Genomic DNA, 22,412 nt, shown 5'->3' with positions numbered 1-22,412 from the left:
GAACAAGGGCAGAAAAATGCATGGATCTATATACGGCCGTGCATCAAATTGCTAGGTATCAACTTGTACAACTCGATTCGAAACAAGAGCTTAGCAGCCAACGGACCAGGATGGTGGTTGGGCTGAACTGGAGGGCCCATTCACCTATATGGGCATAACTTTTACCTTCAGCATGAATGGTGTCTTGCTGTTGACTATATTTAGTGACACTCCAGTTTTGTGGCCGGCTTCTTAAAAATACGTCTTCAAGGGAATGAGTTTGAATCTTCATCTAATGCAGATTGGCTAGAGGAATGAACATAGGGGAAGACTACTTGCCTAATAAAAAGGAAAAATATAAAAATAGAAAACATACAACAGCAGGGATTCGCTGGTGGTCACCCACCCAACTACTAGCCTGCCGGCGTGTGGTTTGAACGCGGTCGCAAGTCGGGTGGGTGCCGCCCGGGTGAGCTAGCGGGTGAGGCCGCTTTACTGTCGGGTGAGCTTGGGGTGAGTGCACAATAGATGGGGTGAGCCGCTCACCCCCCTCACCCAGCTGAAAACTCTAATACCCACTATTATGTTAGACCTGATCGAATATTGGCTACTTGATCAAGATCTTCAAACGCCGGCACTCTTGGCAGCTAGCATAGCGAACGAGAAAGTTGCAATATATTGCTGCCTGGAGAGGCAGCATTGGCATAAGTTGATCAGGAGTCGGTTTTCGGAAGTAGTGTTGGTCCATTATGATAAACATTGCAAACACCGACGACGCCATTTGTTTGATTCTCTACCCAATGGCCTCCTGGTGCTCAAGACTGCCACTTCGTTCCAATAGCTTTATAAATTAGATGATTCTGGAGAGCATTCTGGAGTTGTAATTACTGTGATTTGGTCTTTTCTACGAATAAGGTAGCTGATGTTTAGAGTGATTAGATAGGAGAAAGTGGCCAACCCAGACTTAAGGATTTTTAGACATTAATCTAGAGCAATATATGTTTACATTGTCTGCTAATATGCTTTTTTTTGTTCTTATTGATGCGATGGAACTTCATCTTAAACAAATCATTCTGGCTGACACATTATCTATTTGTTCAAGAACAATGTGGTCGATGCCAGCCTTGTGTAGTCAATACGCTAAAATGAGCCCGGTAACCGCCCACAATAATTTACTTCGAAGTCTTTATCTCCCATATCTAGATTTTGGTTCTCTGATAGTGAGACGTCTAAAACAGTAGTAACCACTGAGGGTAACTTAGGGAGTAGAAAATTAATAGGGATCACTATATATAAGTATGTCGAGATAAATCAGTAGTGATCGCTGCAGAAAAGGATTACACTTGCCTGATTGAGCGCTTCCGTTTCAACACACTTTTCATCGTACAAGCAATGTAAATTCCGTTATGCCTATTTATCTTCCCTGAGCGGAATAATGATCGTGGTGATAACTGTAAGTCCAAGATTTTCATTCAATGATTGCACTTTAATTTGGAGGTCTATAATGCTACTATATGCCGTCTTCAGTATCCATTCCTTTTGGCCTCGTCTCAAGCACTTTTTGATATCCGCACCGGTATCCGCAGAATACTGGTTAATACTATCCTTCAGCTACTTAAATGCAGCATTTAGATTTGTCCAGTACCGCCTTTCACTTCTATTATGTGCGTTCTTTCGCACACGACTGGTATCTGTCTCATTTTCACTAGGATCTAAGGACGAAAGGCACAGCTGGTTGACTTTTTCTTGAGATATTAGCTGCTCGTGCTTTAGTATTGGCTTCTGTACTATTGTAGGCATTGCCAAGGATACATTATCTACCTGCTTGGTGTGGAAAGGGAGTGTTGTTTTCTAGCTGAAACTGTGCTGTTTCTATAGGAGCAGGCCTCTGGACATTGGCCAGAGATTGTGTTTCGTAATGAGGGCGCTCATGTTGAGAATATATGATCGGTAGAGGGGAGACTTAATTTCCTAAGCAAATAATCTCCAAGTAGTTGACTGGTTCCGGGTTCTGCGAAGGAATGGGTCTCAGAGGACAATGGACGGATCTGCTCTGTACCCAGTTTACTATTATCATTAATTCTACTCCTGGATCCTTTAGTTAGTGGAGCACCTTGAGGTAGAGCACCGAGCACCTTCGATAGGAATGCAAGAGACTCAGTTGGTTGAGAATACTGTGATTCCTGGTGTTTCCACAGACGACATCTACTTCCTATTTAGGCAAAGGATCGGCCTGTAGCTGATCTATAGCTCCCTGCAAATCCTTCCCCTGAATTTCACAACATAAATCAATGGGAGGTTAATTTTCCTCATGTGTTGCGTCCCCTTCCAACTCTCGAATTCAACGCTGCGCCGAGTCCAGCGACGTGGTCAGTGACTCAATCATGGCCCGCTGTGACTGAACCTGTGTCACCTGGGACATCTGGGCCCATAGGTTAATATGCTGCTGCTGGAATTGCTGCAACATCTGTTGCACCTCGTTCAATACCTCCTGCTTTGACGCACACTGTGAGAGCTGTTCCTGAGATCGGAGGATCGGTTGCAGTTCGGCCTTGAACTGTGCCACTAGGGTTTGATACTGCGGGGAATGTTGCTACTTCTCTGGCTGCAGAATATGATGCTGAGTCTGATTCGGACTCGCATCGTACCTAGTGGTTGGAGTTGCTGGGCTCCCACGACGTTGCTTGGGTAATCTGGCTGCCGGTATAGCGGGGTGGAGCCAGCTTGGAGCTTTGGAGGGGTTCCCAGAGGTGAGACTTGCCCAGTCATGCTGTTTTCACGATCAATCTGGTCTTGTCTGCCTTGTTGCATTGCGGTGGTTTGGATAGGATGATAGTTCAAGTTTACTCCAATCAAGGAAAATAAACAGCAAAGAGAGAGAGAGAGCAAGAAGAAATATAAAAATTGGAAAATTACAAGACGAGAAAAATATTAAGAAGAAAAAATGATTTGGTGTGATTGAGAGGTAGTGGAAGGCGATATCGCAGGCTGGGCCTTTTCTGGAGGAAAGCGAGGAAAGTCTGAGAGAGAAGGGAACAGGTGGACGGCCGGGATTTTATAGCTTCAGTTTGCTTAATTAGGTTACGATGGCGATGACTACGTAATAATGGAACTAGCTTGCCATTGATGATTAATGCAGACAGAAATCAGAAGAAGAGTTGTTCCACTAGGTAACCAAGAAAGTGCTCACCAGGTGGTTAATCAGATGGGCAAGAGCTGTTCAACAGTGTAGTCGAGGGTTGCTCAATAGTATGGGCAAAAGTGTTCACGAACCGAAGTATTTGTTCTTTAATGGCAGCATAGGCTACGCACTAACAGATGCGTACCTGTCACGTTGGCTATTGCACCGATCTTGCCATCTTCCAAGACATACATTTGCCCTATGTTTCATCAGTGCGTGGAGTTAGGAGCGCGCCTCATGTTGGTCCTCTAGTCATCTGGATGAGATGGTGACCACGGTCCCAAAACTCGCCACCTCTTACACTAATTGATGTCATATTGAATGGTGGCGCTGGTTTGTGAGATTGAGAAAACGAGGCTTCCTATTGCGGCATAGAAAGCAACGTTATTAATGTGTTTGACTAACCCCTTTGGGGATCAAGGCGTCATTTTATTAGCTGTGCTCTAATTAGATGACTTCATAGGACAAGTTCGAGATCTTTAAAGACCGAAAGCTGTAGGTGGAAAACTGCAATCTACGCCAGCAGTTTTAATCAACTAACAATTTCACACCGATCACTTAGAACCACCATCACACAAATGGATGTTAAGGAAGAACTCCACAATCATTTACAGCTATGTCAATGGCAAGATGAGATTGAATTTCTCTGCTATATTTTATATAGCATCATCGCCCCACAGGACGTAAAATGTGGACATTTCAGTCAGGCTCCGGACATGTTGTGCTTTGTTGAAAGCCTCACAAAGGCATGTAATATTCCTGGTGGAAAGCTAAAATCAATGCTTTCAGAAGACGAACAAACCAATTTGAAACGCTCCCTTCGTAAGGCTAAAAAAATCCGACATTTAGCAGCTCATCATGTTTCCATTAATAAAGCCACCATGATGAAAAACCAACAGAGATTCACTAAGGCAGTTGCATCTTTAGAACATGCAATCCACAAAGGCTCAGAGCGGTACAGGATTCACCAAGTTGGTTTTATCTCCCTAGATTTAAGCCAGTCATACTTAACACTATGAAGGTGGATTGGTACCCAATTGCCCATACTCCAATTGCAATCCCTGACCTAGACGATTTCTTCACAGTAGGGATTGTTTTATCCAATTCTTCAATTCTATCGATCCGTCAAAAATATTTAGAGTGTGGTGCATTTTACATGTCGTACCATTCAAGGCAGGAGAATTTACTCCGAGCGGAGCAACAAGAATACCAGAAAAGTCTCCGGGAATGGAATACCTCGGTGATTCAAAAAAAAAGTAGAAAGACGACTAAGCGGAAGGGAAAGAGGCAGAGAAAGCGAAAGGACCAAATCAGAGAACTTGGTTTATCAGAAGCCGGATATGAGTCATCTCGAGACAGCTATTGGCATATGCAACCTGTCATAGAGCAGTTCCAGGGCATTGCAATATAGGAGCTGTCTCTACGACAGCCTATAGGGAGAGTGGGGATACTACACCGAATGCTATTTGACAGTTTTATTAAATTGTCTCTCGCAACGCGCTCTTTCCTTCACTATGACACCTGGCGGCAATTGAATTTCTGATTGACGAGGTAGAACGCCATATTTTAATCATCACAGCCAACTCAATTTGTTTTTGAACAGCTGCATATGCCTCTCACTTGTTGCTGTTTGCGCGGGCTTCATTTCCGAAGTGGATGCTACGATTCCATATCCAAATCCAATTGCAGGCCTCGTGCTTTTGGCCATAGTTTCGGAGCCAAAAGAAATAACAGAATTTGTTATAAAAATAGCTAGCGACGAAGAGAGCGTAAACACTAAAAATATAAAACAAAAGTTTTCAAAGTACTTAACTATAAACTTGTATCCCTCACAGCAGTTATCACTAAAATACTTTGCTAAATTTTACTATTTTCTCCTTCTAGTCGTTCACTTGATGCCCTTTCTCCTTCGTCACTTACAACCATACTTACGTTTTTTGTTGGCTGCTTGATCATCATGCACGCGCAGTTGGCCCTTCCTCTTGCCGACAGTCCATTTGATGCCAAGAGGAGAGCAGCTGGGTCCACAGCACTGAGACAGTAGTTGACGTACCGGGATTGTCTCAGTAAAGATTCGAATGAAATTTTACAATAAATTTTAAAAAAGCCCTAAGATCCGACAAAATTCCAAACCATTGAGGGTTGTACTATTATTCGTGACTTGATCGAAAGATATACTACTGATAAGCGTACGATCATCTTGTCAGTCCTACCGTTTAAGCGCTATCCATAGTACTGATGAGCAGCAAGGGCGGTGATGGATGCGAGGAACAATCTCGCAAACAACTACACATGTCCACCAGAGTGGGTCAATATTACATATTATTCAGCATCCGCTCGGTTGTTTATTCCATTCTTTTTCACCCTTTCTCCTAGATTCAGATAGCTAGTTACATTTCATTGCAGATACATTAACTATTATTCATAAGATTAGTGATACTAGCGTATTTACCTGGCCAATATTAGCGTGGTTCATCACCTGCCGCCCGGCAGCAGGCGGTACCGACGAACAGCCAATACACATGCCAAGGCGGATGTTACGGTGAAGCAGAACTACCAGCTTGGTATTCTACGGGGTTGAAGAGTTCTACCGAAGTTGTTTTGGCAATCAAGTTCTAACCGACCGTCAACGTTGCCATGTTTAAGTCAATATCACATGGCCGATTATATTACGCCCCCTGGGAGTTTTGTTAGCTCCATCCTAACACCTTCCCCAACGGATGGGAAATCCGATGGCAATATATCCTTAATTCTAAACGCTTTTCAACGCCACCGCAAAGGATTCCGACCGGGTCTTGGGTGTTTACACCTCACCTCTGAGGCGTACACGGAGGTATTGCACCGGTTAAGGTCTGAGCTGACCTAGAGAAATACGTTGAGCGAATTACGGTTAGTTTGATAGTCTTTTGATCGATAAAACTTACTAACACAGTACTTCAGCTACGATTATGATCCACTTCGCTCATTCTTGACAATCCGAATGCCTACACCCCTTCATGAAATACTCTGTGCAGAAGTGGTAGGAGAGATAACACGCCAGCTAGATATAATACGAAATAGTCCCCATCCTGAGGCTGAATTTGCGAAAGAAATCAAACCTTTCGCATCGTCACGAGTCAAGCTACCCGAGACAACAAACAATGGAAAGGTGGAGTATATCATACGAGAACCGGATGCATCATTTGGACATTACAAAGCCCAATTTCCGGCATTATATTGAAATTGCTATTCCCAGAAAAGCCGAGAAATCAGGAACCTTGCCGATGATTATATCTTATGCACTGACGGTAGCGTCAATGCAGTGGTATGCCTAGATATAGAGTATAGAAACTCGAAAAAGGCGACTATATCCATCTGGCGTCCGGCATATAGCATGCGGGATGGAGTAGAGGTATTTGAAGCATTTCCCGAGGTGAATGAAATGGTACGCTTCTTACCCCTCCTAAGAAATATTTGCTCACTGAGATAGATTTTCCGAACCGACAATGGCCACTCCTTAGAAGCAAACTCTCTGCGGCTAAATCTGAAGGATTTCGCAACAGTGGATCTTATAAAGAACTATACAGACCTGTGCCGCCATGAGATTGTCATATCCTCAAAAACACTGTGTGATTTTCTTTCGCAGGCTGAGTCGAGGCAAGAGACACAGGAGCGACACATGGGCTCTACCAACCGGATTCGACCAGGAGTTCAGAAGCGTCGCCGACCTGTAACTCCGGATTCGGATACTCAATCCGAGGAAGAGACAAAGCGAGTTCGTTACGATGATAGTGAATACTACCCTAGTTCATCACCCATACGACTGAACGGCTAAATGGAGGATCGGCGTAACGGTCTAAACCTGGCACTGATTACACAGACATAAACTACCCTGCACCTTTCTGTATCCCTATAACCTTCACTTGGACGATTCATCTCACCCCAGCAACTCACCGAGTACGCGGGATCTCGAAAGGTCATAGATTAGATTGCAAATAAGGTTTATAAGACAGATGAATATATTAACGCTACGATATTTATTCCCAATCAATACATACCTCTCTGGGTAGAGATGTTGGAACATCGGGTTATCCCTCTTGCGAGTACTGCTCCGGACTGTCTTAGTCAGCAACCTGTATGTGGTAACTAGTTAGTTAACTAGTTACCAAGGCAAATTTCTATTGTACAGAACTCAAGTTCAACGCCTAAGAAATATACGGTCAGGCAGATCAAACCGAATCATACAGATAATTGAAGCAAAATTACGAGTTATTTGGATATACATTTGCTGTAGTTTTTCATTTAATTATGAATCAGACCAAGACTCGGTAGTATACAATTTATGTTTGCATTTGTTTGTCATCCTGTAACTATCCATAACGTTGACTAACTGATTCCGAGTTCCCTTGCTGCCCGATCCCACTCCGCGATAAATATTTTCCGGGTACAACTTACAGCGCACCGGGCAATTTTAACTCACCCTTTGCCCCGCCGTGCTTTACAAATTTTTGAGGCCCAGCCCTCGCGACTTGTTCAACAAAAGATTCACTTCACACGTGTATGCAGGATATCAGATGACTCCAATCAAAGCTGTTCCTTTCACAGGACCACTACCAGAACTCGTCAAACAGGCGTGGAACGAGGTGAAGAATACAGTTGCAAGCCTTCCTGCTCCGCCGGATGGAACGATCGCTTTATTTGAACCGTCTACAGCTTGCAAAGTCGTAATAGATTGGGTATACTCGGAAGTAAGCTGAAATATTTCGGAAGCATACTTCCAGGACAACTGTCTAACCCTTCTATCAGGTTATATCTGTCGATCAAGCGGCGAAAGAATCATATTCGAAGTCATGGGGTTACGTCTACTTTCCGGGCACATCCATTATTGGGAAAACGCCAACTGCAGTGGTTCCTTTGAACATCCTTGAAACTTGTCAAATAGGGACTGAGGCTCTAGGAAGCGACTCGTACTACCAAGTACTACAACGGAATACAGTGAAGGTGTCGGAGAATGGAAAGTTAGCAGCGTTGGTTCTGTTATGAATCCATCGAGCAATAAATACTATATTCCCATCGTAAAACATGTAAGTTAGGGAGCATAATTATTATTTCACGGTTCCATATTCACTCAAAATAGTAAGCTATTGTTCCCACACTCGCTCGGAACATCTTGAGTGGTTGCATAGGCAATGTTAACCAAGGTAGGTTGATATGGTGCATTAGGAACTGTGCAGTTGGTATCAAAATGGCCTGGCTGGTAGGGGACACCTAGGGCACTCGAACTTGTATCCAATGGGCCGGGTTGGTATAAGGAAAGTAAATGCATGATATTCGCATTGGATCCTCCTGGTTGATAGGGTTCGCTTGGCCCCGCACAATTTGTTTCAAACAATCCAGGTCGATAAGGTGACCCTGGAACTGTGAAATTGGTATCATATAAGGGTGTTGTTTGGTTGACTGTTCTAGAAGACCCACTATTTGTATGCATTGTCTGGTCAAGAGACTGCCCGCACCAGTCGATATTTTGTCTCAAAGGTTCTCTTTCTTCCATGCCAGTTACTTGACATACTGCAGGCTCTGATCTAGTTGGGCTACTGAGCATAGACATTGGTTGTGTATTATAGCTATAAGTGTCATCAGGCTGCTGAGCAGCTTGATGGATGGTCGCTGTCACACCAGGTGTGCTGAATAATGCATCTCGAGCTGAAGCGCTGCGAGATCCTGTAGTGTATGTCTCCTGGTTGTATGTAGCCAAGTCACACTCATGCGAATCTGGTTCTTCTTGGAGGGGCTCAGTTTCTTGGGCTTGTGCATCTGCTTGGTTATCATGATGTTTAACCAGGCGCGTCCGGGCTGGTTGTGTTCGTCTATTTGACGACAATGTGTTCGACAAGTCATGGTGCTGACGTTTCCTCGGCCTCTCACAGGGGATGGAGGTTGCTATTGTGGCTACAGTCATTTGAGGTGCTGTATGGTTGGAGAACGCTGGATGACTGTCAACGTTTCTAGGCTGTGTCGGGCTTTCTGATGGAGGAGTATAAGGGTCGGATGATAATCCAAAATCGTCATGTAATACTTCTGAACGCTGTTCAAGGTCTGACGGCTCTTCAGACCTAACATCTCCTGAGGTGACGTTAGAGGGAATGGAAAAAGATACTCGAAACGTCCTTACTGTCATAGCTATCTTGGAATTTGGAAAAAAATGGTGACAACGAGGCTATAATGTCCAAAATGTGAAAGGGCTCAGTCCTCGGGTGGTCTGGCATTGTAGTGACTGAGTTAAGAGGAAGTTCAGTCTTCGAAGATTCGAGGAATATAAGGTCAATAAACCGAGGTATATCTTCAAAATTAAGGTGACCAAAGGCAAAGATGCTTAATGCTGTGATAGCAGATATTGCGACTGACTGATTCGACCGTCCCGCTTCCTCGAGTCGTTTTTGAAGCAATGTCTCGACTACCAGTTGTTTAACCCCGCCATTTATGCCACGGAGTAAAGTCCCTCTTTCCTCAGGGGCGAACTTGAAACGATGCAAATGTCTAGTAATAAACCCTGTTCTTTTGCGTATGCGTGCTCTGATCTCAGGATCGGCAGAGCAGATACTCTCACATAGCTCATCTACTCTTGTTTTTGTTTGGGCTTCGTATTGAAGTCGCGTAAATTGAAGACCCAGTGATCGCTGGGCCAAGCCTCTGAATATCTTATCTTCATTTTTCGGGCACCGCGTGCCTTCCACAAATCGGATATCCCTGATTCTCTTGTCTGTCATCTGCGACCTCTTACGCTTTAAGATCTCGGACGGTTCCTTCTCCAAGAAGCTGCGTAACCAGGGGCAGTCACGAATAGACGCTGCAAGCAACTTCACAGGCCAATCTTGAGCTGGTGGGGATTTCGAAGTACACGTGGAACCAGGAAGATTCTCGGAGTCCATGCTGTTGTGGCTTTCGGGATTCACGTCGTTTTCTAATCTTCCAAGGGTAGTCGGTCTGTCCGAGGCTAGCGTTTCTCGGTGACTCTCGACACTGCTCTCGCTCTCGGACACGCCGCCATAAGATGACTGGTCCGAGTCATTTGGTATACTTGCGGAATATTCTGATCCGACTAATGTCTGTTCGTCCTGAATGACTGAAAGGGTAACTGGCTAGATAGGTTGATTAGTTGAGGTTGGCAACTAAGAGTAGAGTTCTGCTCACCTTTAACCGCTGGCCTATCTCAGTCAAGGTCAACAATATCTCCTGATGATGGCTTCCAAGAGCCTCCGTAGTTGAATTTCGCAATACTTTTAAAGCTGATGAGATATCCATCACTACTCCCAACAAGATGCTTGGTTTGAAGGTGGTGGGTGTTACCCGAGTCTCCCTCTCTTCTATCGGGAGGAAGTGTCGCCGCTCCGATAATCCTACTTTAGTGACTAGGTTGGCACCTGTAGAGGACAAGGAGCTAGCTGCGGTTGCAATCACATCATTGACGCAACTGATTCGCTCTAGATTTAGGAAGTCGAGCTTGGCAGTAAGGGACGGTCAATTATATATATACTATTGGCTCATTTCAATGCATTTCAGTCATTAGCGTGCTAAATCGGGGAAGTACGTCCATACTATGCAGCCTCATCCATCCAATCGGCTGTCACATGGGCCTAAAAGCGGTGTACAGCACGCGCCCGAGATTTGCACTAATCAAGGGAAGAATTCGTGCACCTATGTTGCCGATGTAACTTTCCCATCTAAAGATATTCTACCACACAGTTGAGAACAATTAAGAACACTTAAGAACCCCCCGGAAATTACTTCCGTTTTTATGAATATGTTTCTGTGAACCATTGCCACATTCATACTAAACTGCAGTTGCAGTCGCTGGGAAGTAAGGACGCATGACGCGTCATTTGTCGAGTGGCAGAATTCTGTTATAAGGCGGTCAAACTAGGGAGCCGCATATTTAAATGAATGACAGTGTATGTTAACTTTTTGTCTCGTCAGTTTTTATCAATATTAAGTTCTCCAGTTTGCCGTCTTGTCAACCGTCAAATCTGATTATTTTCTTTAAAATTATACTCTCTTTAATCAAGGAGATGGCCTCTATCCCTGAGTTACATCAAAAGCTCAATGGAGACGAATCCGTTCGGATCCTGATCACTGTTTATACCAAGTCACTGAACTCTGAGAACTATCTAGCCTCAGCATCTGATACTATCAGTAAAATTGCACCTGGGTGGGAAAATAATCCGCGGATTCGCTTTCTCCTCGTGGATGTATATGAAAGACACACATTTATCGTTGCTGATATCAATAACCATGGGTACAATTTCGAAACGGCACACAAAGACACAACTCCGATCCCAGTTTATGCTATTCGGCAAGTGAGGAAGACGGAAAAGTGGGTGATGACCAAAGAGCAAAAATACGATATGTATATAGCTCATAGAATTGCGGAACTGCATGATTGGTACGGCTTGCGAAAGCCACCATTTCTAGAAGACCATCACTTCGTGATCGAACACACGGATCTTCGCGAGCCACAAAAGGAAAAATAATTGGTCATGTAGGCGAAGTCAAGCCTGTGTTAGAAACCCTACTTCAACCGGTACTGTACATTTTTTATGTATTTTAATTCAAATTCTATTTGACTAACACACTCAGCCACCGAAGTGCGAATACGACCTTGTAATTCCATAACACCTTATATTTATTTTACAAGATATATTGAATAGAGCAATTGTAGCTAATGAACAGTGTATTTACTAAATTTTAAAGAGCCCACTACCGCAGCTACTGAGGGAACATAAATTAGTGCACATTTTATTATCCAACATGTATTTGATGGGACTGCTTCTTTACTCCGAGTAAAAGCAGTTTGTATGTATAGATACTGAACTCAGTGTGTTCGTACTTCTGTGGTTGATTATGTTAAGGTCCACAACAAGCATGAGTTACTTGAACCTATATGACAATCAGACATTTCCCGATTATAGCTCACTGCGCTGTCTGGGATTTGCAGCCATAAAGTTCCGTCATGCTTCAAAGTTGCATGCATTCTGTGTACCGTTTTTCTACGAGTTTTACATACACAACTCGGCGAGGAGTAAGTTAAGTATTACTAGCGTCAGAGCTGATGGCGATAATCCTTTACTATTTGGTCTTTTTGATACGTAAGTTCTCTGATAAGGCGAATGAGTGCTATATACTTCTTCTAGATATTTAAAACTAGAAATATACGCGTACGATATAGTGCAAAGTTGGGAAGATAGATGCAAAGAGTGTCTTTAGATGCAGCCAAGGCTTCCACGTCAAAGCTAGGAGAAACCCAAAAAGAGATAAATACAATCACTTGTTGCGGTAAAGTTCACGGTAGGAAAATGTCCATTTTCCTGCTCGAGGTCTTCATCTGCTTCAAAGTATACACTAGCTTCTGTGTTGACCATGTTAGTGTAGTACATACCCCAGAATAAAGAAGATGTACCGTGTCTAGAAGCTGTTATCCGAGCTTGAAGGACTGGGAAGCGTATGTTCAGGGCAGATGCTCTCACGAACTTCAGCATTGAGGAAGCGCTGCTGGGGGCTTGTTGTACTTGTGGTGCAAGCTGAGCCACACGACGTTACACGGATATAGGTAATAGTGCAACCGCACGAATGCATAACTTGGCGCCAGCTGCACATTTTAAATGTCCAAGAATGATACTTGAAGGAACTGTATTTGTGTCTTTTGGAGATAGATTTATGTCAAAGTTTGGAGGGAAAAAAAGGTCGAGAACTCAGCTTAAAACAGAAGAGAAAGCCGAAATAAATATAACGACGCAATATACTCCAGACAACGTAATATTTGGTTTCACTTAAGCAAATTCGAGCTCTTTCATGATGCCTGGTTCAAATTAGCGCTTAGTAGGGACAGCCAACTATCCTCAACCCCCAATGAGTCAGGGCCCAAATTCTAAAATTAGTTACTTTATCAACAAAAGCACCTGCCCTATTACAGTGAGACTTAAATGTCATCCTGTGCCCCGAACGCACGCCTCAAAAATAGCGGCGACCCGCCGCAGGTCGCGGAAAATGAGCTTTTATTAATTACACTACTGGTGGAAATTGAGATTCTATGTAGCTATCAGTTATTTTTCTTTCTCATTTTTCAAGGGCTCCACGGCGGCGTAAAGCCTCGAGCGAAAGCAGCTAGCGTTGCATCTACCGCTGTACTTATTCCCAATATTATGTAGACATTTGCTTTGGAGCATGATTGGATAGCAAGCTAGAAGTTGTGGGGATAAGACGGTCTGTGCTCGTTGAGCTCAACGAGCACAGGCCATTCGGTAAAGCTAGTAACCATTTTTGATCATGTTGTAAAGAAAAGGCTTCCGATACCAAAAAACAAAAAACAAAAAACAAAAATAAAATAAAATTGGATCTTGTGTCTGAATTTGTCTAAAAGCGATCTATCTAAAAGCGCGCCGCTGGCTGCCTTTCCATTTGCCTTCGTTCAAAAAAATTACCGCACTATCAATGCTTTGGGCCAAATGTCGAACCACTTCGGCAAGTGTAGACTCTGGAGCCACAACAGCAATTTTGCGACATATCTGTATCTAGACCAATTCAGATTCAGTATAATTCAGTGTCCATAATATTCAACCCTAATATTATGTGTACTGATTATTGATCCACCAGTCAAATTCTAGCCCTTTCGTCTGTTATGTCTCTCTTACTACGTTCTACTTTTCTCCTGGTGGTTGACTTTGTATGCGATTAACGTAGGCATCACTTACTTAACCTGTGTAGGAGATAGTTAATGTTGATATTGTTGCGCTTTGATAAATTAATCCCCACAAAAAAGATCTTACTATCTACTACACTTCTAATTAAATAGACCCAATGGATCAAACTGAGGATTTCTGTCAAAGCCCAAGATATACTGTCCCACAAATCCATCATTTTCTTTGGGCTTCGCTGTATGTCATTTGCACTGCGGCGAGGCTTATTAAATTTCTCCTTACTGCCTCCCTCGCATTGTGTATCTTTCATTTGTGATGAGCTTTGTTTCATTACCAACCAAAGATATGCGTCGCCTGCTTGCATCTATATTACCTTTTTTAGGTTGCCTTGGCTTGTCACGTAAGGCTACCGACCCTTGTTCCCAAGGTTTGTCCATACACGGCTGATATAAAAGTAACATTCTCATCAGGGTTATAGATCCTCTATCCTCTCAGCTAAAGGATGGGCAGACTGAAGAGGATGAACCTCTGGCCTCTCGACTAATGGATGGGCAGACTGAAGTGGATGGACGTCCTGTGTTTCGCAGACACTACATAAAGGAAAAAGTTGGGGATAGCCATTATAGTATAGTGCGTCAAGAGAGTTGGTGCTATTTCAGCAATTTCGGGGAGAAAGTGCAAGCTACTGCATTCAAGCTAATAGATGTTGAAGAGAGGATGCTTCTCGAGTCAGAGCGTGGTCTTCAGCTATTGGAGGATCATAAAATATGCAATGGTCTTGGGTGTATGAAATAAACGAAATGCCGTTTTGTTTTACTACGTTTCTTCCGAGGTAGAGAACCTTGCGTCTGAGTCTCGATTGCACTTGTTAGTTCTCTCTACGCCCGACAAGCCTTTTTCGTCTTTTTTCATCACGAATACTTTGTTAAGGGCGGGCCAGACGTACTGTATTTTCCATACTGCATATATTGGGCCTCATATTAGGTCCTGCCTTTAAATTCAGGTTTTTATCAACTATGGCCAACAAGGCGACACACCTGAATGTACAATTTTGTCTCCAGGATGTACCTGCGCTCCGTCGTCTAGACTTTCCTGGTTTTGAGAAGATTTGGACCGACAGTTATCTATTATTAAAGAGCCAACGCCCATGCAGTATTGAAGAGTGCCAAGGAAGCAAGCCGCTTGCTTTGTGAGTGATATATTAAGCGGTCAGGGGTATGTGATGCAGTATACGAATCTCAAAGACCCGGAAAAACCAAGCTGTGTCGAAGGGGCGGGCACAGATTTACTTCATCTACGGTGGTGAATCTGTATACAAATCCACCAGTCGCCTATCTTAGATGGCACATGTAAGTTGACCATATCCTAGCTATGTACACATGAAATTAATCAAAGCCCAGTACACGTGTCACTACATATGACTGTCTGAAATTACCAGTAAAGGGTGGTAGCCATATGGGTTTGGTTGGCACCATGTTCAGTCCGAAGCTTAGATATTGAGGTCACATAGTTGCAAGCAAGAGTTATTGATGGAAGCAACAAGTGCAACTTAATCGAAATTAGTTCGGATTTAGACCGGAATAATGCAATAGAATGGGTCAAAGTTCTATCTGAACATTAAAGAAGGGTTTGGTATTCGTATGGTATTCGTTAGCCGGTGCTAGAATTGGATCTGCAAAGAAGAATGGAAGTTAATACCAGGTAAAGTAGGCCATACTATAAAGGCGATGAGAAGCAGGTAGGAGTAATAGTTCTACTCTTCCGAAGTGGCAACCACTTTCTCGTTTCCTCTCATTCTATACAACCGCAACAGCTGTTTTATATTCTCAAGGCTTTGCCGAGAATGGCAACTTCCATGTCCAGTGACATTCTCCTTGATACAGATTTATCTGGTTTCGCGTCTCGAAATTAGAATCTCCTAGTTGCCAGTTTATATTCCAGGGAATCGCCTGTTTCTTGCGTGTTAATGTCCTTCTTATCGATAAAGATACATCCCCTGGTTCCATGCTGCTTCTTGAACGTTCTGCTAGTGACAGTCACCCTGGGTGCTTGGAAGGGGCTGGAGGGCAAGTTGAATATGGCGATAAGACTTTGCGTGAAGCGGCTGAACGCGAGGTCAAAGAAGAGACAGGAATTACAGGCTTAACATTCTTTGGAAAGGCTCAAACAAAGTCATGGAACACTACTAAAGCTGATGGAATACACCACTGGGTCCAGTTCACTTATATGGCGACTGTTTATGGGCAACCTGACTGGAAGGAGAGAATACATCTGGCAGAGGATGAGCATCAGAATTGGAAGTGGGTAAAGAAGGACGATGTGCTGAAGATGGAACGGAGTACATTCTATGGGAGTCACCTGGAGACTATTCTTGAGGCCTTTGATGCTGTGCATAATAGATTGAACTTGCGTGGTATTATTAATTAAATTTACCACGGCCTTTGTCCGCTAAGTGGCACGTGGAATACGCAGCTTTGTATTCCATGTTGTTGACACTTTGGACTAGCAATATCAATCCTGCTTCGTATTAAGATTGGTTATGTCAATAGTTTCTGTCCCATTTGTGCGTATGTTTCCTACTCGTTACATTATCCATGACTAAAAAGCAACGGCAGTGTTCAGGTCAAGCTACACAATAGTGCTAATTTGTACTATGCATGTGTCGTATATCATAATGAATGCACCAGAGAATAACAGGGTGGTAAAGGAACTATTACTATAAAGTTGTCTAATCGGCCTCAGGACAATGGTTTGCTTATTCTAAGGCGAAGCTTCATACTGTGTATGATAGTGGTGTCGTCAATTAGTCATCGAGCCTTGGCCATGGAACACGGCAATGTTTCCGTGGGTACAGGGCGTCTGGCCTTCCAGGTCAACTCCGCGCATCTGATGGAGCATCTGGGTTACATGTGCATCCGTGATGGAGAACCCCGGGAAGAAGATGTCACAGAAGTGGAAAGGGTCTATAATGAAAACCCAAAGCATCATAAGGAATCCTTCCAGTATTGCAAAGGTGGGGTCGAATGTGAAAGATTCCTTAACTCAGGCAACCAGGTACATCGCTCGCACTCCAAGTTTGAAGACATCCAAAACCTAATCTTTGGATAGATTCGGAATATTATCGAAGGATTGTTAAATAAGCGTTTTCCAGATATCAAGAAGCAGGGCCCTGCTATTGTTGAGTTCGCTGGCACGCGAGAACATGGAAAGTTTATGAGAGCACATCCATCACGTGAGGCCGTCTCTGTCTTCCGCCCACTGAGGGACCCTGCGTGCTGGGATAATGGACTGTTTAAACTTTATACCTCTTCCCATCACCAGACTGAGGTACAGTTCCAGAATACAGATAACAGGGATGCGCATGAAATTGTTGTTGGAACCGATGAGGTTTTGGTTATTTTCGGTGGGCTCCACGTCCAGCTGTCGCCGAACAGTGGGATACGGATGGTTTGGCAGGGCTTCTCAAAGCGTCCAATGCTAAGTGACATCTGGTCTCCTCTGGCCCTGCCATTTATGAAGGTCTAGCGTATTGTTTGCTATCTGATATTCGTTTGGGGTGGTGGAATCGTTCGGTTGCCAGACGGTTGCGTGGGATCTCTAAGAAGAGTTAGCCAAATAAATTCAATGTATAGCCGGACATGGTTACCGGTTGCTGCCTTATAAAACTGCAATAATCCGTAAACTCGGTTGATAATTTCACAGCAAGACCTTGTAGATCAGCATATGCACCGTTCTTTAGAAGCCGGATAGTGTTCCCTATCTCGGAATCATAGAAATGGGGAAACTTTGATAGAACTGGAACCATCACTGCGGAGATTCCTGGTATGCCGACCTCCCGCTCAATCCTGCGAAGTTTTTGGCCGCATTCAAACCAGCCACGGGCTTGAGATGTGTCAGGAAGCTGGTGCTCACGGATAAAGGTTCTGCATAGGCCATGATTAGGAGGGCGCCTAGAATGGTACCATTTGTTGGGAGGTAGTCCTGACGAGTGTTCCAGCCAATCCTCATAAGCTACTGAAAGGGATCTCATAGCTAGTAGGCGCTGGAACAGCTCGCTTATGGTTGGATTTCGACCCCTGTTTGGCCACTTCCGAAGGAAGGTAGTCCGCACGTCTTGTTGATCTTCATATAGGTTGATCTCGTCAACAAGGGATGTCTGATCCCTTTCAAAAAATGCTACCAGTTCCCCTATTTTGTCGGATGCGCCATTTAGTATGTCACACAGGCTGTGACAGCTCGAGTGTATTTGGCCCCTCCAGCCATTGGTATCCAATGGGACTGGGTCCTTAGTGAGGAGAAGAGGTGAAAAGTGAGCCTATGCAGGTGTGCGTAGGAGTGGGGGAGAAAAAAAACTACTAGGAGATGGCTCTTCGAGGGAGTCGGGGAAGATGAAAGCTACTTCCGGTACGCTTGGTCCCTTTCCCATTTTTAGTCTCGGTGCCTACCCCCATGTCATCCCAATTTATCCACTACTGAAACCAGTCACAAGGGCTGTGGATCTCTATAAATCTAGCCAGTGGCAAGGCCAGACGCGAATTCAGGAGTAGATCACGCTGGCAGGTAGTATCAATTTTATGGATCCGGCGCACTAGTACTGGGCTAGCCAGGCTAGAACTGTCTTGGAATAGTCTTCCTACAACATCACAGCCTGCAATAGGTTAAACATTACCACCCATTTGCCATTTTTGTATGCGAGCCGCAGTGATTCTCTACGCAATCCGATTCCCGGGTAAATGAATTTATGGCTAGCTTTTAATAGTGTGTTTACGATCACTTCTTGGAATGTAGTATTTACGGAATTCCAGATGGGCCTATTATTTTCCAGTGGCAGCGTCGGTCCCATAGGACAGGCATTTGCCAGCATAAGATTTACTCTTTGATCTCCCTCTGAAGGGCTAACAGATTTTTACAGTGGGGGTGGCGCTTGTAAGATTACTATATTCCTCTTCTTTCCCATCTAATGCATGCGTCTATCTAGGCTAATGTGTAGCGTCGCATATAGACGATGTTCCTAGAATTATAGGAATCCCTTCTTGTCATTATAAATACGGGGAAGGGCATCAGTCTTGTATTCACTTGTGTACAGGCTCAAATCCCTTAGGCAATTTGTCAATCATGGATCCTATGCTTAGCGTGTCCTCTGATAATGCGTTTTTATGTCGTGACTGTCATGACTATCTACGTGTAATTATTTTTGGGGCAAAAGTTACAATTCTATCCAGGTGATGGAGTTATCCCCTTGTCTTTTTGCCAAAAAGAATGTGGCCTAGGAATAATAGTATGTGAGCCACTTTTTCTTCCAAAGATACGCTGCTGACTTCTCTAATGATTTCTGGGGCATTAAAAGAGCAAGTACAAAAGGCTCGCTATATGGATCAACAGTTGGAATCCCTCCGACAGGAAATTGAGCAAGATATGAGTCGAATGTAGGTACTCCTGTAAAGTTATAATTTCCCGCTGACTTTGTACACAGCGAATGAACTTACGCATTTAGCTTGTAAGTAGCTAGAGGGTGAAAGCCTTAAGTTAGTTTCAGATACTATCATTCCTTGGAATTTTGATGTGAGATATGCTTACTGATCTATTAAAGGATCTTGGAAACAAAAGCCAATCCTAACCGTTCAAGATATAAATCAAGAAATTCTCGGGCGTCTACAAAAATTGAAATACTAGGAATAAGTGTCTAATCCAGTGTTGCGAATGCAACCGAGACCCAAGGGTTCTTTCCAAGTGTAATCATAGAGGTGCATTATGAACACACGGTTTGCTAGTAGATCCGATAGTATACACCATTTCCTTTCTTCCCCCCTCCCCGGAGCACGAGAGCAGGATTTAGACAACCACAACTTAAATAAAAGTTATGAAAGTGGGAATAACTTTCCTAAGAACGCTCTAGCATCATTATAATGGTATAGGAAGTTTGGTTTGTCTAATTAAATAAAACCCACCAGCAAATGAAACAAGAAGAACGAACACCAACGCCCCCAAAATACCCACAATTTCTAGTCTATATTGGTTAGGTGTAATGTAACCCGCTGGACCATTAACTATGTCACTCTATTCAGTCTAGCTCTATTAAAGGGAGAGCCTATCATATATTGAATCCTCGTTAGATCCAGCATGGTTTATTTTAGTAGATGGAAGTTTTGTAGTGTTTTGGCAACATAGTTTCTACTAATATTCCTTTGCTCCCAGCTTGAATCTTCTTTTCCTTTCTTTTCTTCTCTTACCTCTTCTCTTTATCATACACACTCACTTTATATCTATTCCATATTTTTCGTTTCAATAGTTCGTGGTCGTACGTTTAAATAGTACTTCGGATTTTATATTGTTCAAAATCACGCAAGCAGAAAGATGGACCCAACTTTGAGTTACCCTGTGACCTATACTAATGAAAACCAGTGCCTTCAACTACAATCATCTGGCTCCTTCGATCCAAATCTCCTTGACACCCATACAATGGGCCTTACATTCAGAGAAATCACCATGAAAAATATACAAAATTTGAAACAGGATACCTGCAGCTCGCTTGCAAAGTTTCTAATCAATATCATTGAACCAAGCAAGAGAAGCCAGCATCCATACAAGGGCGGATACTCTACAAAGCCAAGTTGGTGGCCGACTTGGGTTCCTCATAGAGCACCAGACAATTTAATTAAAAAGGTGAGAGTGATGCACTGGAATGCCCCTCCCTCCACTGCCCCCTTTTTTTTTTTTTCATCAAATAAACGAGGGGGGGAAGGAAGAACCAGAGTAAAAGACATCAGCTAATATTAACAGAACGGGTTGAGTTATTGGCCCATATCTTTGTAGAACCCTACCTATGGCAATTAATAAAAAAAGTGCCGCTCAAGGAGGAAATATTTGATTGCAAACGACAGACAGGTTTCGAACTAAAGAGCGTGATTTTGGAAGATATATTCAACGTCACTTCCCAGTATCATGGAAATGGCATAGTTATAAATAAATTGTACGTGGAAGTGTATGCTTCATCCACTTTATAAACTGCTGACTGATATAAAAAGATGAGACCGTCGAACCTTCATCTATTCCTGTCTCACTAGGTATGGCTAACCCTGCTTGCGAGTTAGCCTTGTTGAGGGAGAAGGAAGGAGCTCCAAATGGTATAGATTCTCTGGAACAAAGGAGGTATTTAACCTACGATGAAGGTATGTTGTATCAATAGCTTGTGTGTAGTGGCTAATCGATTACCAATAATTTAGGACCCATCAACTTGGAGCAAGTGTCTACTCCTCATTTCTTCACCGACACATTGAGAGAGCAATTCTTTCTGCAATCCCAGCCTGAATTTCTATGCTCTTCTTGCTGTGATAACTTTCGCTCTTTCCTCTTTAATGGTCAGCACATAGTTTATGGGAACTTTCCTTTGTTATCATGCTGCTGCTGTGAAAATACAAGCGGTCTTGGGTTAATTGTGAGTGACCAAGTCTAAGTAGAATATATAACTAACAAGCCTCAAGATACCCGCTCCACAGGCAGCCAAGGTCATAGAGATTCGTGACCAGGGCAAGGAATTGATGCAGCCGTCGCAACGAAAAGACATGTTGGAAATCGCCACAGCTCTGGACATTTCACAAGAGAATAAGGGCCGCTCACTCTTTAACAGAGCTTATCATACGAATATCTATCATAAGTTATTATTCACACTTCTGCCAGCCGATACTTGTGGCACGCTTGCTAGGCACCTGATTAGCTGCTTTTTTTATAATGTAAGTCTGGAAGCGTCGTTGTTGGAAAGGATTACTTGTTCAGATGAGCCATTAAAGGCCGGTAAGAGCTCTTTATTAATATAATAATCGTGGACACTTTCTTATATTTTGACAGACTCTGTGGCAATATTGAAGTCGATATTTAATCAGGTCCCTTTTAGGGACTTGCATGCGTCGATACAAACTATCCGCCAATTATTCAAGGAGAAAGACTACATATTAATATGTATCATAATTGATTCGTGGAAATTAGCATTTGAAGGACCAAGAAAAGGTATACATTAATGTTGCAATATTGTCTCTGCAGTTAGCTGATTAAGTGCAATATAGCAAATATAGCTATTAAAAACAGAAAAAAAGCGAGAGGATGGATGTGCTCACTGTCATACACAAGTATCGCCAGAATGGAGGATGGGCCCCAGCGGGAAACGAAACTACTGCAATGCATGTGGATTGAGTTGGTCCAAAAAAGACAAGCTTCCTCCAAGAATTTGGTATGAGTATCTGTGCCTGTTTATTAATGAAACGGGGCAGCCCTTCCACTACTGTTCCCTCCCGTCCAAAGAGTTGCTACATTTTGTTGTCGTATGTTGTGGCTTGCCTGTTTTTCGCAATCAAACAATAAGGTCGAAGATATTGCGACTATTTTAGTTTCTGAACTTTATTGTAATTAACCTTGCCTTCGTAATCGACCGCACTCCCCTTTATTCCTATAGGATTAAAATACTGCTTATCTGTATCACGGAGCCTTGAAAAATCCTGTACAATATGCATTAAACAAAAACTCGTAAGGATTCACTCCGCAACGTAGTGGTTCTTTGTGCCTTTGGATGCTCTGAAGAGTAATCTACA

General features: G+C 43.3%; 5 protein-coding genes across 5 annotated transcripts; 3 read left to right on the top strand and 2 right to left on the bottom strand.

The window, feature by feature from the left end:
• Positions 1-2,320: 2,320 nt before the first annotated feature.
• ATNIH1004_002337 (uncharacterized protein) lies at positions 2,321-2,748 on the bottom strand (the record flags this gene model as incomplete). The annotated part of the gene is made up of 2 exons (XM_033567032.1): positions 2,321-2,544; positions 2,628-2,748. The coding sequence occupies 2 exons, from the start codon at positions 2,746-2,748 to the stop codon at positions 2,321-2,323; spliced, it is 345 nt and encodes a 114-aa protein (XP_033429027.1).
• A 3,785-nt stretch (positions 2,749-6,533) lies between these two features.
• On the top strand, positions 6,534-6,974 carry ATNIH1004_002336 (uncharacterized protein; the record flags this gene model as incomplete). Its single annotated transcript, XM_033567031.1, has 2 exons — positions 6,534-6,584; positions 6,630-6,974. The coding sequence occupies 2 exons, from the start codon at positions 6,534-6,536 to the stop codon at positions 6,972-6,974; spliced, it is 396 nt and encodes a 131-aa protein (XP_033429026.1).
• A 1,835-nt stretch (positions 6,975-8,809) lies between these two features.
• ATNIH1004_002335 (uncharacterized protein) lies at positions 8,810-10,441 on the bottom strand (the record flags this gene model as incomplete). The annotated part of the gene is made up of 4 exons (XM_033567030.1): positions 8,810-8,953; positions 9,216-9,262; positions 9,312-10,278; positions 10,331-10,441. 4 exons carry the CDS (start codon positions 10,439-10,441, stop codon positions 8,810-8,812), a joined length of 1,269 nt encoding a protein of 422 aa, XP_033429025.1.
• Positions 10,442-11,205: 764 nt separating this feature from the next.
• On the top strand, positions 11,206-11,667 carry ATNIH1004_002334 (uncharacterized protein; the record flags this gene model as incomplete). The annotated part of the gene is made up of 1 exon (XM_033567029.1): positions 11,206-11,667. The coding sequence occupies one exon, from the start codon at positions 11,206-11,208 to the stop codon at positions 11,665-11,667; it is 462 nt and encodes a 153-aa protein (XP_033429024.1).
• Positions 11,668-16,653: 4,986 nt separating this feature from the next.
• Positions 16,654-17,355, top strand: ATNIH1004_002333 (uncharacterized protein; the record flags this gene model as incomplete). Its single annotated transcript, XM_033567028.1, has 2 exons — positions 16,654-16,884; positions 16,939-17,355. The coding sequence occupies 2 exons, from the start codon at positions 16,654-16,656 to the stop codon at positions 17,353-17,355; spliced, it is 648 nt and encodes a 215-aa protein (XP_033429023.1).
• Positions 17,356-22,412: the final 5,057 nt, after the last annotated feature.

This window comes from Aspergillus tanneri (assembly GCF_003426965.1).
Source record: "Aspergillus tanneri strain NIH1004 chromosome Unknown AapTan_1_pilon_pilon_pilon, whole genome shotgun sequence".
Classification (NCBI taxonomy): Eukaryota; Fungi; Ascomycota; class Eurotiomycetes; order Eurotiales; family Aspergillaceae; genus Aspergillus; species Aspergillus tanneri.
Note: the sequence above shows the minus strand (reverse complement) of the source record. Positions and strands in the feature narration are given on the sequence as shown.